Below are 16091 nucleotides of genomic sequence, written 5' to 3'. Positions count from 1 at the left end.
GGTGGGTTTTGGGTTTGGATCGTTTCTGAGAATGGAAACATGTGGATAGATTTGTTACTTGGCCTCTAATCTTCCTTTGCCTCCAAAGGCCTTTTGTCCAGGTATGGCCTTGTCTTAGGGACTGAATATTTGCATTCATCTATCTCTAGATCAAACAAAACCCTTTTAGAAGAAAGCTTTTTTATGTTTCATCCCCAGTGAAGAAAAATCTCAAATATCTAGCATATGTATATAATAACCAGTGCTTTGTGAGGAGCTAATTTGTGTGTCAACCACACAAACAGGATCTATGGTAACTACTAGTCTGTGGACTATCACATCTGAAGATTTTACCCTAAAGACAAATATTTTTCTCTATTAAAATATAAACATCCTGTAACTAGGAACCTAGCAGTTTTTGTTTCCTCAATCCCATTCTTTTTTCTCTAGGTCTTATATAAGGCTTGATCCATACATTCATATTAGGCACATGATAGGAGACAGAAAGAGAGAGGAGGGGAGAGAGAGGATATATTGCATCACATTTTTCTGTAAAAAAAAAGACAACTTCTGACCATTTCTCTATGAATTCTGAGATGAACTTATCAAGGAAGGACATTCATAGTGGCTGAAATTCTGTCTCATGAATTATCCTTCCTTTGTCCTGGGTTGCAGCTGACTTGAGTCTGAGTGACAAGAGAGAGGATGAGAAGCACATACCAAAGGCAGCAGGGACAACATCTAGCAAGAATGTGTCCAGGACACTTAGATGCAGACAATAGGGTCTGTCATATGGTTTGATATGTTAATTGCCTTGATTCATATACTTACTGATAACATCATTAGGGCTGATTTCAGTGTGGTCAGACTCAAATTGCACAGAATAATTAAATAGAAAGCCTAGTGTTGTGTACTAAATTCTCATGCTGCCATGCTCAGAGAAACATATCCATCTAAGGAATGTGGATGTAAGTAGGTACATTCTCATTGTCGTATTTGTTTTCTCTTCCTATTTCCTCCCATATAGTTTCAAGTAGAAATTTTACTATAGTGTTCAATAAAAATTATCCTTAAAATCCTTATCTCATGCAATTAGTGATTTTATAGGAAAGTATTTTTTTCCATTTAACACATTCCAAAATCACTATGAAATAGAAAAAAAAATAGGTCCTGAAGTCTTTTTCCTAGTTGGACTTTCACAAGTGGTCTTGTGATCTATCCACCCATCCATAAAATAGGAAAATATTTACTTGCAGTCTGTAATACATATATATATATTATTTTCTGAAAAATGCCTCTTATTTTTATTTCAAGGAACAGAAAGTAGACTGGAATTTTAATCCCTACTATGGAATCTACAATCTTCAGAACAATACTTCATACATAACTAACCACTGAATGTTTTGGGAATGGGTAGCTGAATGGATAACAAAGTAAGTTAGTGCAGTACTTAGCTAAGGACTTTATGGATGCTGGCTATCTTGTTATATCTAATATATAGGCCTTAAATATTTAAATTTATTATTTTTGAATAGCAGGTCATCATGAGTTTTTTTTTCCTTTTAACTTATGAAAACTTATGAAAAGAAGATAGTTCAAAAATGCTGAGCAGCAAATTTCCTGTTTGGTTGTTATATGTTGGCCAAATTACAGGAATGCCATTTCATTTTGACGTGGACAGCTCAAGAATTTAGTTCTGATTTTCTGACAGTAACATAATGATTTTTGTACCAATTCAACATATATTTTTCCTCTACAGTCCAGAGTTATTGTAAAAATCTCCTCTCAAGGAGCATACCTAATTCTGTATATGAAATGACTAAAATGTTTGTCCTACTTAAAAATAATCAGCAATCTCTCTGCAAATTTTTTCTTTTTTGGCCAGTTCTGGGACTTGAACTCAAGACCTGGGCTCTGTCCTTGAACTTCTGCTCTAACCATTTGAGCCACAGCACTACTTCTAAGTAGTTTATTGGAGGCAAGGGTCTTACCAACTTTCCTCCCTGGATTGACTTTGAACCTCCATTTTCATATTTCAGCCTCCTGAGTAGCTAGGATTCTAGGCACTGGCACCTGGCTCTCAGCTATGCTTTGTCTCACTAAATGCCTCAGCACTATGGAAAACTGCTTAATCATTTATTAACACTTTCCTCCCTGGATAATTATAAGCTTGGGAATGAGTAGCAATAACTTTTAAAAGACCCTTATTTATCTGATCCCCAAACTTTTTCCTGTCAATTTTCTTGAAGGTAAAAGAGGAAAACTGGATGGTATCCCACCTTTTAGATACTTGAATGTCTGTTAGTAAACAGTATAGTAGACCTTTGAAAGGTCACAGAAGAGAATGTGCTGGGTCTAAGTGGTTAGCCTGCAGTTAAGCACACTTCATCTGAAGACAGGTTATTTTTCTGGCTTCCAGTGACAGAGACATGTCAAAGCTGCAGGGAAGATTTTGAGCACTACTTTGAGAGATTTATGTGTCATTTTAGAAACCTGTCTAAACGCATTTCGAGCTATTTAAGCTAAGCTTTTCCTTTCTTACCGGAGATATGTGGAGATGGAAAAGGAGCATATGGTCAGAACTCTCTGCACTGCAGTGATATGTAAAAGAAGTACTTTTCTTGCTAGGTTAAATTGCTTTGCATGCCTCTTGCTGTCAGTGGTATGATTTAGTTAACTACAGATGCTTTTAAAGGGGCTTTATATTGCATCATACATATTCAAAAGTTCATAAAAATGGGTAATAGGGAGGGGAATAGAGCAGGGGAGAAAGTTCACATCACAATATCTGACCTGTTAGTGGTCGTTGACTAGCTGACCAGTAGATTGTCCTATCCATTTTGCTCATAGAAGTTCCAGTTCCCTAGTGCTAGCATTAAGGAACGGCCTTTCTTAATATATAAGAGGCATTGGGGACAGGACTACAGGCAAAGCTCTTAATTTTCTGCAGCAATTAACCATTTGTCACATAAAGATTCTTCATCGCATTAGAAGACGGTCCAAATTCCATGAATCCTCTGTCCTTGGCATAATTTTGAAGTTCATTCTTAAAGTCAATTATTCCTTAAAATCAAAGTATGAGAAAAGGCTGAGGGGAGTGGGGAGGAGGATGTGGAGGGGCTTTGAAGTGGGGGAGTTGTTAAAGGGAAGGGAAGTAGCCAAGTATAGGTAACTTCCTTTAGTTTGATGGAATGCCATTCAACAACTGAATCTGAGTATAAAGATTTGTCTCTGGGTATCTTCTTGAAAGAGGACCCTTAAGTAGTGCTGTGACCATAAGTGCACTAGAGGGCATTAAATGGAGTGATCTTTCAAGTAGAACAGTCCTTGAGAAGGGTCAATGTGAGGCACTTCTGGGGCAATCACCCGTGTAGCAAATCTACAGACAAATCTAAACTTCTAAGCAAGTGCTTCTATTGGCCTTGGCAGTAGGTGACTAAAGAGCTGTCCTTGGTAGAAATGAGTTGAAGTGGGAAGACCCACCCATGAGACCTGAATTCTAGTCTTGATCTTGACATGAATTCCTTTAACTCTAATGTTATCTCTGGGAGGGAAATCTTCTTTTTTTTAACCTCCTTGGAATTTTTTTTTCTATTACTAAATTTTTTAAAAATACAGATAAGCTCCAACCTATCGTTAATAAAAATGTAAATCCATTTCTTGAGATTGCAGTTGGGCTTTGCACTAAATCCAAATCCTTTCACTCCAAATAATTTCTAAGCAGAAATAAATCATTCTTAAGAGTTATGATGCTAGGAATCTCTTATATGGTTTTTGAACAGGAAGTTCTGAGTTGGAGGTCAAATCAGAAAATACCTTTATAATCTTTCAAATTCATATTTTTATAAAGTAATAAAAACTATAACAATGTAGGGAAAGTTTCCACTTCCTGGCCTGAGAAACAGCTGAAAAATGTGAAGCTAGCATTTCATTTTAAATAGGATATTTCAATTTCTATGAGCATCATAAGGCTGTGGCCTTACCAAGACGTTGCCAGTTAAGTGACTCACTGGGAAAGCGCAAATCAGTTCTGGAAACGGCATGTATTTTTATCCCTCTCTTTCCTGTACTATGGTGCAACTTTATGTTTTCAATTGGCTCAGCAATAAGGAGAAAGAACGGTGTCTGCTTTAAGGAAAATATGTACTGTTAGCTGTGTCTTTTGGCCCATATCTTTTCAGATTTAGAAACGTGGATGATGTTTCAATGTAAAAACATTACAGGTAATTCCTTTCACCAGGTTTCCTTTGTTTTGAGTAAGTTTACAAGGACTTATTACACAGATGCATTTCCAGGAAGTTTAAGGATCTTCTCACTGAATCCTAGGATAATGCCTAACTACCTCCAAATGTTTGTAATTTCATGCTCAGCTTCTATTTTAAGCTGAAGATTTTTAAATCAAGTTAACACATATTTCTGAGCATTCACTATAAATTCTATGCTATGCTATGTTATGCTATGCTATATACGATTCACATTTCTAGAATGTTTAGGGATCCATTTAGAGTCAGTTGACAATAAGTTCAAATTGTAACTCAAGTTCAGTTATATTCATTTTTGAAATCACGTTGAACTTATATTAAACTGATACTGGTTATTAGTGGTGTTTCTGCCTCCTTTTTTGTTCATCCTAGGGCTTGAACTCTGGGAATGAGCATTGTCCCTGAGCTCTTCAGCTCAAGGCTTGCACTCTACCACTTGAGCCACAGCTCAATTTATGGTTTTCTGACAGTTAATTGGAGATAAGAGTCTTGTGGACTTTTTGTGCCCAGGCAGGCTTTGAACCATGATCTTCAGATTTCAGCCTCATGAGTAGCTTGGATTATAGACCTGAGCCACCAGTGCCTAGCTTTCCTCTTATTTTTTTTTTATTAAAGAATTTATTAACATTGATTTTTACATCATATTTCACATGTCATGTTTAACAAACATGAAGGGAATCTCTGTATACAATCACTGGCACTTAGGTTTGAGAACATAATTTAAATTAAGCTGAAGATTTGTATGTCATAGATACATATTAATCTATGTAATAAAATGTTATGTCTATAGATTATAGTCCATCATAGATTTTTATGTCTATGCAGTTATGTTTTTCTCTCCAAGACCATGTCCATAACATTGGGTACCCAAATATTGAGTCATCACTTCTCCTGATAAAACAGTTCTATTACTAACTTTATGAAATAAAATTACCCCTATGTTAAAAACCCTATCGCTTGTAATCCTGATACATTTGCCGTAATACTTGAGGGAAAGAAAGACAGAAAATGTCTATTATCTAATGTTTCTCTGTGCCCTGAACTTCACTGTAATGGTGAATATTAATGATATTAAACAAAGGTTTCTATGGAAAGTGACTAAGCCAACATATTTGCTCCAGTAAATATTAGGTAAGTCCATCCAACCATATCACATGTATCAGAATTCTCTTTTTTTCTCGCATACATGTGCACACACATACACACACACGCATATACACACACACAGTGCATCAGTTACCATTTATTTGTTTATACAGAAAAAGCTCTGTTTGTAGTGTCTATATCCTGAAGGCTTTCATATTGATGAATTCATTCAGAAAATACCCATGGAATGTGTTGTTCGTGCCAGGCCCATATTAGGTACTGGGAATGGACCCGTGGAAACAAACCCCAGGGCTTGTCCTTATGTCTCTAGAGAATCCTGACTCATGACTTTTTTTCAGGCATGCTGTATGGCAAACACAGTAATACAGAATGTCTTTCATCTCCCCCTCATCCTTTGTTCATATTTCTAGTATATTCTAAATAGAAGAACAGGATGGTGCAGGAAGATTTTAAATGGGACAGAGTAGAACTTTACTTGTTTTCTGATAAACTTAGTTTGAATTGAGACTATCAGTTATCGATCAATAACTTTGTTGCAGTTTTTGAGGTCCCTGACAATATAGTCTAAATTGTCAGTGGTAAAGCACCCTGTTGCTTTCCTTTTTCTTCCTGTTTTACTTGTTCCTTCATCTTTTTCTTTTGCAGTACTGAGCATCAAACCTATGGCCTCATACACACTAGGCAATTGCTCTACCATTGAGCTACATCTGTGTGTAGGAGAAAGGGCAACCTTCAAATTGCGAAGCCTTATTACTTCACTGCATCGTGCTAGTAAAACTGTGCACATAGAATGTGATTACCTTTTAAAATTAAGTGTTGGAGAAGCTTAAAACAGGATGAGTGCCTAGTATATTTTTTATTGAGTTGAAATTTGCGTCATAAAATAAACCATTTTAAAACAACCTCACCAATGACATTTATCACATTTTAGCAACCCCACCCCCATCCAGTTCTAAAGCATATTTCAGTATAATTTCAAAAGAAAGTGACTCATGAAATTAGAAATAAGCTCTTTTAGAGCAATAATATAACTGCTAAATATCCTTTTAGTAAGTATGCATTATATAGGTATGTTTTGAATGATCATATTGCAGCCCATAAATATGCATACATATCCATTTATAAAAAGAAAATTTAGAAATCTTTAAACAAATGAAATAAAGTATATTTGTCCATAAATAGGGACTTTTCTTTGAGAATAAAAAATTAATAGCTTGTAAGTAAGCTCATTACAAAATTGAAAGAGATCTATTATAACTGTCATATATGAAAATACATTCCAATGTAAAATTCTCATCCACATTTGAGATCATTTACTGTATTCTTAATTGCAAGAGTTAGAAACTCATGCACAACAAATTATGCCAGAGTAAATTGATCATTGTGTTACAAAATGAGACCACAGAAGCATAATCAATATAAAGCATTTGTTATAGCATCTCACAAAATAATTCTCAAAATTAAGTAAAATGTTCTTGTCTGCCAACATTTTTTTTGCCAGTCTTGGGCTTAAGCCCAGGGCCTGAGCACTGTCCTTGGACTTGCTCAAGACTAGAGCTCTACCATTTGAGCCTCAGTACCACTTCAGGCTTTTTTTTTCTATGTATGTGGGACCAAGGAATCGAACCCAGGTCTTCATGCATGCCAGGCAAGCACTCTACTACTAGGCCAAACTCCTAGCCCTCGTCTGCCAACATTTTAAGTAATAATAAAGCTAGAGTCTTGGATTTCTCCTCAAACTGGAGAGAAGATAGGCGAAATGACTTTCACTTTACCCTTTTAGCATCATAAATAAATAGCCCGTATATTTACTCTGTCCACTGAGAACTGTTCAGTTGGAGAAAAAAAAATTGCTTTATTCCAAATCTTTCCTTCACTGAAAAGATCTGTGATGGTTGAGAATGAAGCATGGTTGAAATAACTTGAGTTTCACTAGGATAGACTAAATTGATGTCAGACATGCTTGTTTGTAGATAAGGTCTTGAGATGTAGTACCAGCTGTCCTCAAACTTATTGTCCTCTCAATCCAACATTCCACATGCTGGGATTATAACCATATACCACTTCACCCAACCACAAGATGTTTTAGATGGATAGATGGGTATTTTTTCAAGTCCTGGAGCTTAAACTCAGAGTCTGAGCACTGTCCTTGAGCTTTCTCAAGGCTATCACTTTACCACTTGGGCTGCAGTATTACTTCAGCCTTTTCTGTGTATGTGATATGACTACATACACAGAAATTGAACCCAAGACCTTGGCATGCTAGGCAAGCATTCCTAGCCCCTATTTAAATATTTTTAAAATAATCTTCAAGTAGTTGTACAAAGAGGCTTCTTAACATATCTATGTGAGAATACAATGCATCTCTATCACTGCCATTTCCATCGTCTCCAGTCCTTTCCATCTCACCCATGCCTTCAAGTCAAAAAGTTCCATTTTTACTTATGTACATTTACTATTATAACTGAACACCTACAACTTTAAATCACCTAAGTAGTTGAATAACAAATCACTAAATGATTTAGGAAATAGACATTTTTAGTTATGTACGCTATAGTCTTTGGAAATGTTTTTTAATGTTTCTATCTCATAGAAGATAAAATGAAATGACTTTATACCTTAGGGAATAAATGTCTAATGTTACTCCATAAGGAGACTTAATGAAGTAGACTGTAGAAAATGTACATTTCTGTAGTTCTAGGCTTGGGGAAGAAGATATTGGCAGTCTTTTCTTATAAAAAATGACATTCTTTAGTCATGTATATATAAATGTAATTAAATAGGGACATATAACTGTGAAAATATGCTTAGCAAATGGAACAATTAAGAAATCTGTGGTTTGGAAAATTATGGAGAGCTCCAGTGGAGATTAAGAAGATGATTATGGATATGTAGAAACATCTAACAGACATGTCAGTACTTATGTTCTGAGAGTGCTGCAAGTTTTTAAAGTTTAGACCAGGAACTTTCTGTTGAAAAACCATGATCTTATAGTTTTCTAGCAAATAAATACACAATTTATAATTTACACATACTTACCACTAAATGAAATAACTGCCTTCATATTATCATCTATACTAAGAAATGAATTTGTCCCTTCTCATCTATAATATTTAGGAAAAAGTGTAACTTATTCGGATAACAAAATAAAAATATAAGAGTAAAAGTTGAAAGCAAATGGACATTTATAATCCATGTTTGTTGGCTGGAGCTGTGTTATATCTTCTGATGATAAAATAACAGAAAGAAATGCAGCAGTAAGCAGTCTGGCTTGAACTGAGTTAGCAGAGAAATTTCAACATTTTTGTTTGATGATGTGAGGTATGCTTTTTTAAAATAATTTTTATTGTGATTAATAGAAGGGTTACATTATATTCACCAGATAGAAGGTGCATAACTTCACAAACATTGATACCCTTTCTCATGACATGGTCCCCATTTCCCTCCCACCCTCTCCCCGCTTATCTTGATTTCCCCCCTTCCCTATCCAATTAAGCACATATAAAATATATCAGATAACAAGGTGAAACATTGTAACAATATGAGATAACCAAGGGATGGCAAAAGAGATGAGAGATAACATAGTACATTAAAGACAACAGTCACTCATTACATGGCTTTTGTTTCCTTGTCCTGGAGGTCCTTATATTTAGTGTCATATTATCTGACCTAATGTCTCTAGATTTGTTCTATTGTAAATCTCTGCTAGGAGAGCCCAAGGTTTCTACTGATTATGACAAATGAGGGAGATTATTAGGCCTATGTTCCTTTAAGTCTGGCTTACTTCTCTTAATATGATTTTTTCTAAGTCTTTCCATTTCCTTACAAATGGGGCGATGTCGTTCTTTCTGACAGCAGCATAGAATTCTATATGAACTGTATAGAATTGGTGAGGATTCAAAATAATGTGTGGGTTTAATTTATTAGCAGGGTGCCTTGTGTATAGGTAGAACTCAATAAATGCAGCATTTATTGTTACAAAGCTTATGGGGATATGGACTTTTAAAACATAGTAGTTTGTAAATGTCTCATGCTTCTGAGAAGACACACAGTATTCACGAATACAATGCTGGTCATTGAGGAAATGTATACACACCTCAAGTTCTCTTCATACTGTTTCTTTTAGAAAGACACTATTTACCAAAAAGAAACTTCAGCAGTACAGGAAAAACTATTTTCCCAATAAATTTACGAAAACCTATGATTCCCAATGGAATCAAGATTCCCTCCCTGCTACCCCTGCTTCAATATAATCACATGCTTTTTGGAACTCTAATAGTCGCACCCTATGAGTACATTTACTTTCAACGAGGAGGGTGATTCTTAAAAAACAAACTTTCAGTGTGGTAAATGTAACATGGCTCTCTGTGAGTATTAAGTGTCTGAAATAGGCAGCTAATACTGAATTTAATATTATTTTATAAATAATTGTTCTCTTAGCAGTAAACATAAGTCTACATATTCACAATAATCCTATAAAATAAATACTGTGATTATGTGCAACGTTATGACAAAGCAGCTTCAGAAAAACAAAAGCTTCAACATCTTAATAAAAACTCTGATCAGAATAAAATGTGACTAAAACATTGTCAAAATAATACCACATTTAAAAGCCCCCATGGTTTACACAAGTACTATGAGTTTCCAGTTGTAGAGCATATTTTTTTCATTTTGAATTAAAATATGAACATATTGGAAATTGTTAATTTCAGTGATGATACTGGCTTTTCTCTTACTTTTAGCATTATTCTCATTATAAAAGGTTGCACTATGTGTCCATTAATGATCTAATTGGTCTTCAGTATTTGACAAATGTATATATAAAAGAAACTCCTAAAAGCCAATAGTCCTTCATACATATATGTGTGTACATATATATATATGTACACATATAAACATCTATAGAAAAGAATCTCCTCTGAGAAATGGCCTCATTTAATAGTCAGACATTGACAAAGACCTTCACCTTAGAAGAAAGCATGTGCAGAAATGCCCCTTACATTCCATTATACTCAACATTTGCAATTGAGTTTCAAAATCAACAGGTGATGAATAACAGAATTATGCAGCTTATTTGCAGTCAAAGCTGACCACAACCCAAACTTACAGTATGATTCAAACAAGCCAGTGTTTAAAAAAGTTTTAATTAAAGACAACATTCCATGAAAGTAGAGGATAAAGACTGGGATGACAAGAAGAATTTGGTCTTCATAAGGCAATACAAAGTAGATTTAAGGTAGTTTTTAAAGGTTAAAAATGACATGTTCTTACAGCTCTTCCTACACATGCATCCCTTTCTGCAAAGATGTGTGTTTCATCCCAAGGAAATCCTGACCTTCACCCTGTGCACCTTTCTTCATGCTGTTATTGCTCCAGAGGTTTTGATTAAGGGATAAAGGCAACTTCTGATTCTTAGTCCCCAGGGCAGAACTAATGGAGCATTCCTTTTAATCCCTAGCTCCTGTCCTATTCCTTTCTCCTAATTAGATCCATCTTCCAATTTAGTGCAGAAAGCCAATTTTATAGGAAAAAATGCTCTCTGCAAGCTGTCTTTAACTCTAAGATGTCGCAAAACTCCTGAAATATATTTCCAGGGAGGAAACATACACATCCCAGTGTCTGATATGTATGTTCTAGGGCAGAGTTGTTGTGGCAGCTAGTAGGATTCTGTTAACCTAGCCTTCATAGAATAACAGAATAAAACATTCTTCTTCTACTACTTCTTTGTACATACTGAGATATTTTAGTATGACAACTAGAGTAGTCATACTGGTAATCTTTTTTTGGGGGGGGGGAGTTCTGCCGAAAGTATTTGATGTTATGTGACAATTATTGCTGGTAGACGTTAACCACTGTCTTCCAAAACTAGGAGTTATTGTTTGTGGCACTTCTTATTTGACATAAGGCCACCTGAGTTCCATTTTGGTTTGCTATCTAGATGAACTTGGACATGGATGAAATGTCAATGTAATTAGATTTGGATGTAATACATTCTGGCAGAACTAAAAATCCAGTGTAGTATATTTAACCTGAGAGATCTTGAGGGTAAAAAGTATAACTTACTGCAATTGAACATAAACATGTACCTGTTATATAATTTTAAGATATTTAAATTACTTTGGTAATGAAGATATTAAGAAATATTACATGCTTCAGTAAATTTCCTGCTCTGTAAAATCTCATGTCCATCACTACAATCTTTGTTAAGAGTGCTCTCACTGCTTTAAAATCAAAGAGATGAAGCTAGAAAATAAGCATGCAAATTATTTTAAAATACTGGTCACTGATCGATACATGTAGGTTATACAGAGGTGAACTTAAAAGTAATTCATTTTGCCTATAACTTTGTCATTGTCATGGTTACAATTATGCAAATTGGTCCAAGCTTTTGTTGTTGGTGATAGTATTGAAAACACAGTTTAAGATGTTAATATTCATTAAATAATGTATAATTATGTAGTAATTTCATCTTGAAGGAAATGATGATATGCTTATCTCCTAACACTTAAAGCTTAAATAGTTTTCAAAGCACTGAAGAGTGTGCGGTACAAGATATCACATGCTTACAGCAGATTTTCTCTGGACTCTGGCTCTCAATTTTACTGCTCTGGGACTCCGTTGGATAGATCTGTAGTATAGATTTACAGAGACTTTTTAAGACTCCTATTGACATAGGTGAACAGAATGGTTCCTTAGAAACCATTTGGGCATCTAATCACAGTGAAGTGTGGATTAAAGGTTCAGATGCACAGAGTGTGCTCTACCATGCTACAGATACTTCCCCGGAGGAGTCTATGAACTCTTACGAACAGAGTTTCTTTTAGTTCTCTAAAGGCTGCTGCTCTTAAAAAAAAAAAAAACATCAGCATGGAGTCTCTCTGTAAGGTAATGCTACTGAAATCTAACCCAAAGATACTCTGATGAAAAACTCTTGTTAATACTTACAGTGTGGCTTTAGCTGAGGACATGTGGCATACATTATCGAGTCCTGAGATTTCAGACCTCTGAAGTGTTTAATTTAAAAGTGTAGTTTGTTCCCTTCACACAACTCTGTTATTGGCACGTGTCCTGTCACCTTGACCTTGGTCTAGTTGTGCTCAAGGTGGGATAAGGAATTGGACTTGGAAAGATCAGAAATGTATGTGTTTCCTCTTCCCTGCCCCAGCATTTCCTTCCTCCAACAGAATCTCACACACTCACTACAGAAAGCGCTGGAGACAGAGCTGTCCATGGTTGGAAAACAGTGTTCTGTTGGTTGAAAATCAAGTAATAACTGTCCTGGCGGTGAACAAAACTTATTAGAGGGCTAGCTAGGGAAGAAGAAATTGCTGTTGAAAGGCTTACCTCTCTGGGGAGGAATCAGATATCAGACTTTGCCAAGCCTCAGGTCGAACCATAAGGTCCCACCTACACCCCACTCCCCCCTCCCCAATCACAGCTTTGTTAGATTGCAAACATCGATCGCTGAGCTTTTTCTGACCCCACAGAGGGTGAAGGAAAGAGAGCCAGCAAGACTGAAAGCTAGCAAGGTTGGGGAGGTGGGGGGGGGGCTGGGGTGGCTTTTGTAGAGAATGCCAGAGAAAGGAAAGAATAAGGGGGGAGGGCTGTGGGGACCCAGCTTAACTGGTGCCTGCCTGCTTCTCTTTGATTTGATGGCCTTTATTCCTTCTAATTGGATAAAATAGGAAGTCACTGGCAGTCCTGTGTTGCTGGGTGTACACTAAAGATTTCATTCAGACCAGACAGCAGCTTAGAGTGGGGATAGAGGGTGGAGGCTGGGAGAGGAAGGAGAAGAGGGGGAGAGAGAAAAAGAGACAGGGGAGGGAGATGTTTGGGATAGAGAGTGGGAAACAAGAGAAAGAGACTGCGAAGAAGGAAGACTGCAGGGGAAGAAAGTGACTGAGCCTCTGGAAGGACAAAGAGGAGTGGTTGGGGGTGGGGGTGGATGCAGGGCGGGGAAGGGAGTTACCGCCCCGCCTGGCCGCACGCTGCGCTCAGATCCCTCCCTGGGTTGCTGGTAGTGTTTGCAGAGATGCTCTGAGGGCAGGCACCTGCTGCTCTGTAATGATTCAGCCTCTTTCAACCAGCGCTATAACACAACAGGATGCTGTTGCTACTGTCTCTGCTGCCTCTCCTGCCTCCGCCGCTGCTGCCGCCGCCGCCACCACCGCTGGTCCTGCTTTTGCTTTTACTCCTTCTGCATGACAGTTGTTTTCTTCATCTAAGCAGACACCAGCTTCAGATGCTTGAGGTGAGCCACATGCCCTTCAGTTTGGGATACTGGTTTACTTAATTAACCAGCCATCCGCTCCGATTCTAGTTTAGCTCCCCCTGCCACCTTGTCTGCCGGGATGGTTTGGAGAAGCATCTAAAAGAACTGGAAAAATAAAATACATTTTTTAAAAAGTGGCCCAGAAACAACTAAAGAATTATTGCGATCCACTTTGATTTTGTAGTTGCTCGAAGCTTTTTCTTGCTTTCTTGTTTGTTTCTTTCTTTCTCTCCTTCTCTCTTCTTCTTCCTCCTGAACTCCTCTTTGCTTTTGATAATGGCCTTGGACTTGGACGACTTATCGATTTTCCCCTGTAAGATGCTGTATCATTTGGTTGGGGGAAACTCTGCATGGTAATGGACTGCCAGAGAGGCCAGACCTTCTGGAGGTGAGCCGATGGAGATTTATTCCCCAGACATGTCTGAGGTAGTTGGCCAGAGGTCTTCCAGCCCCTCCACTCAGCTAAGTGAAGACCCATCTCTTGATGGGCTTCCGGCAGCTGAAGACATGCCAGAGACCCAGACAGAAGATGGGAGAAGCCCTGGACTTGTGGGCCTGGCTGGGCCCTGCTGCGTGTGCCTGGAAGCTGAGCGCCTGAGAGGTTGCCTCAACTCTGAGAAGATCTGCATTGTCCCCATCCTGGCCTGCCTTGTCAGCCTCTGCCTGTGTATTGCTGGCCTCAAGTGGGTGTTTGTGGACAAGATATTTGAGTATGACTCACCTACTCACCTTGACCCTGGGGGGTTAGGCCAGGACCCTATGACAGCTGGAGATCCAACTGCTTCCTCAGCGGTGTGGGGATCGTCGGAGACATACACCTCACCTGTCTCTAGGGTTCAATCTGAAACCGAGGTTCAAGTTACACTGCAAGTTGACAATGCTGCTGTGTCCCCTGAATCTGCAGCAGCACCAACCCCCAAGCATCATATTTTTGCCTTTTCTTTCCGGCCTTCTACTTCACCTTTCTTCCCTTCAGCCACTCGGAACCCTGAGGTGAGAACACCCAAGTCAGCAACTCTGCCACAAACAACAGAAACTAATCTGCAAACTGCTCCTAAACTTTGTAAGTAGAGAGAGAGATGATGATGATGATGACATTGAATGAAGGAAAGGGTGGGCTCGAGTTCCCCAAAAGGTATTCTCTAGGGTGTTAAGCTCCTTCTTTTCTTCTTGTGCTTTAATTACATGGTTTTGTTTGAGCAGATCATGTGACTGCAAGGCTTAGGGTGTCATTGAAGAGACAAGTAAAAAAATCATGTGAAATCCTAGCATGAATCAGTCTTTTAAGAGCAACTCCTTAAAAAAAAAGATTGTTAAATGTGGGGTGGAGGATGTCAAATTTCAGCCTGCAAGTCATCCCTGAATTTCAGTTTGTTTCACTTTATCTCTAATGTTAAAAACAAGAAGGAAAATGGAAACTATACATTAGTGCGAATGGGACTTCTCTATACCAATGAGTATCATTATTTTTTCTTTTTCTCACAAGAGACTTTGTTTGCATTTTGGTTATTCTGGTATAGATTAACCTAAGCCCCCAGTTGGCATTATTATCTTTTTCCATCTTTTCTTCCTGTTTTTCCATCACTTTTCCCCCCCGTCTTTGTAATTTGTTTCCCTCCCTATAATTACAGCAAGTACTGAGACATTTACAGTGACTGACCTTTCCTCTCCTTAGCTCTAGACGCTCACTGTCCTGCCCAGCTTATACTGCTGAGCACTGAGCATTGACTGGGAGCACTTTTATTTTGTTCAAAACATCCTACAATTATGCATGAAGGGGTCTCCAAAATTAGTTTGTCTTCTGTAACCATACATTTAAATAGCTTCTTTGCGAGTCAATTTAAAAAGTACAAGATCCATTAGTAAGATACTGCATTGTTTTTAAGACGCGTCATTTTAGCCAGTCAGGTTGCCGAAGCCCAGTTTAATAGACTGTGAATGAAGAGACTCCAAGCTCTTAAAACAGCTCAGGACTCAATATTGCTCTATGCACTGGGTCATTGCAATCCTTTTAGATTGGAAAGTTGACAGGAATGAAACCATGACTCCTCAGATTTTTCCAGGTCTCACTGTAGAATGCTAACAAGGGGTTTTTATGGCTCTGTCTTAACCTGCTGTAGTGTATTTTTATTCTTCTAATACTGTCTTCTAGTACTCTTCACCACTGTTGAGTATTTACTTAGTAAAATAGTAGTAAAAGACAAGATAATCAGATTTTTAATACGGTGTGTAAATCCTCTTGGAGTTAAAACAGAAGTGGAGAAACTGTGATGAAATACCCCTTTCAATTTCCCTCTAGACCATGATAAAGAATAAAAAAGACATCCTATAGATATTTATGTTCAGTATGCGGTAGCTCGGTATTAAAAATAAACACAGAAAAACTTGTTTCAAGATCTTTGCACACACACACACACACACACACACACACACACACACTTGCCGCACACGTTTCAGTACATAGATTTAAA

The 16091-nt window shown here is 37.6% G+C and overlaps 2 protein-coding genes across 7 annotated transcripts in view; both read left to right on the top strand.

Moving 5' to 3' along the window:
* Nrg1 (neuregulin 1) overlaps positions 1–16091 on the top strand; it is a 995737-nt gene that overhangs the window by 860761 nt on the left and 118885 nt on the right. For 3 of the 6 annotated variants that reach the window (XM_090353940.1, XM_090353944.1, XM_090353945.1), the window contains exon 1: positions 13662–14683. The exons of 2 other annotated variants lie outside the window; for them this stretch is intronic. In XM_090353940.1, the coding sequence (XP_090210066.1) occupies positions 14017–14683 (667 nt within the window). In that variant the 5' untranslated portion in view covers positions 13662–14016. Of the gene's footprint in view, positions 1–13510; positions 13600–13661; positions 14684–16091 lie in introns of those variants that run through there. One more of the 6 variants, XM_090353941.1, reaches the window with a different exon arrangement.
* On the top strand, positions 13012–13641 carry LOC150049148 (uncharacterized). The gene has a single exon (XM_090353946.1). It carries the CDS (start codon positions 13453–13455, stop codon positions 13639–13641), a length of 189 nt encoding a protein of 62 aa, XP_090210072.1. The 5' UTR covers positions 13012–13452.

Source organism: Megascapheus bottae, chromosome 20, assembly GCF_031878675.1.
Source record: "Megascapheus bottae isolate mThoBot1 chromosome 20, mThoBot2.hap1, whole genome shotgun sequence".
Classification (NCBI taxonomy): Eukaryota; Metazoa; Chordata; class Mammalia; order Rodentia; family Geomyidae; genus Megascapheus; species Megascapheus bottae.
This window is presented reverse-complemented; position numbering and strand designations above follow the sequence as displayed.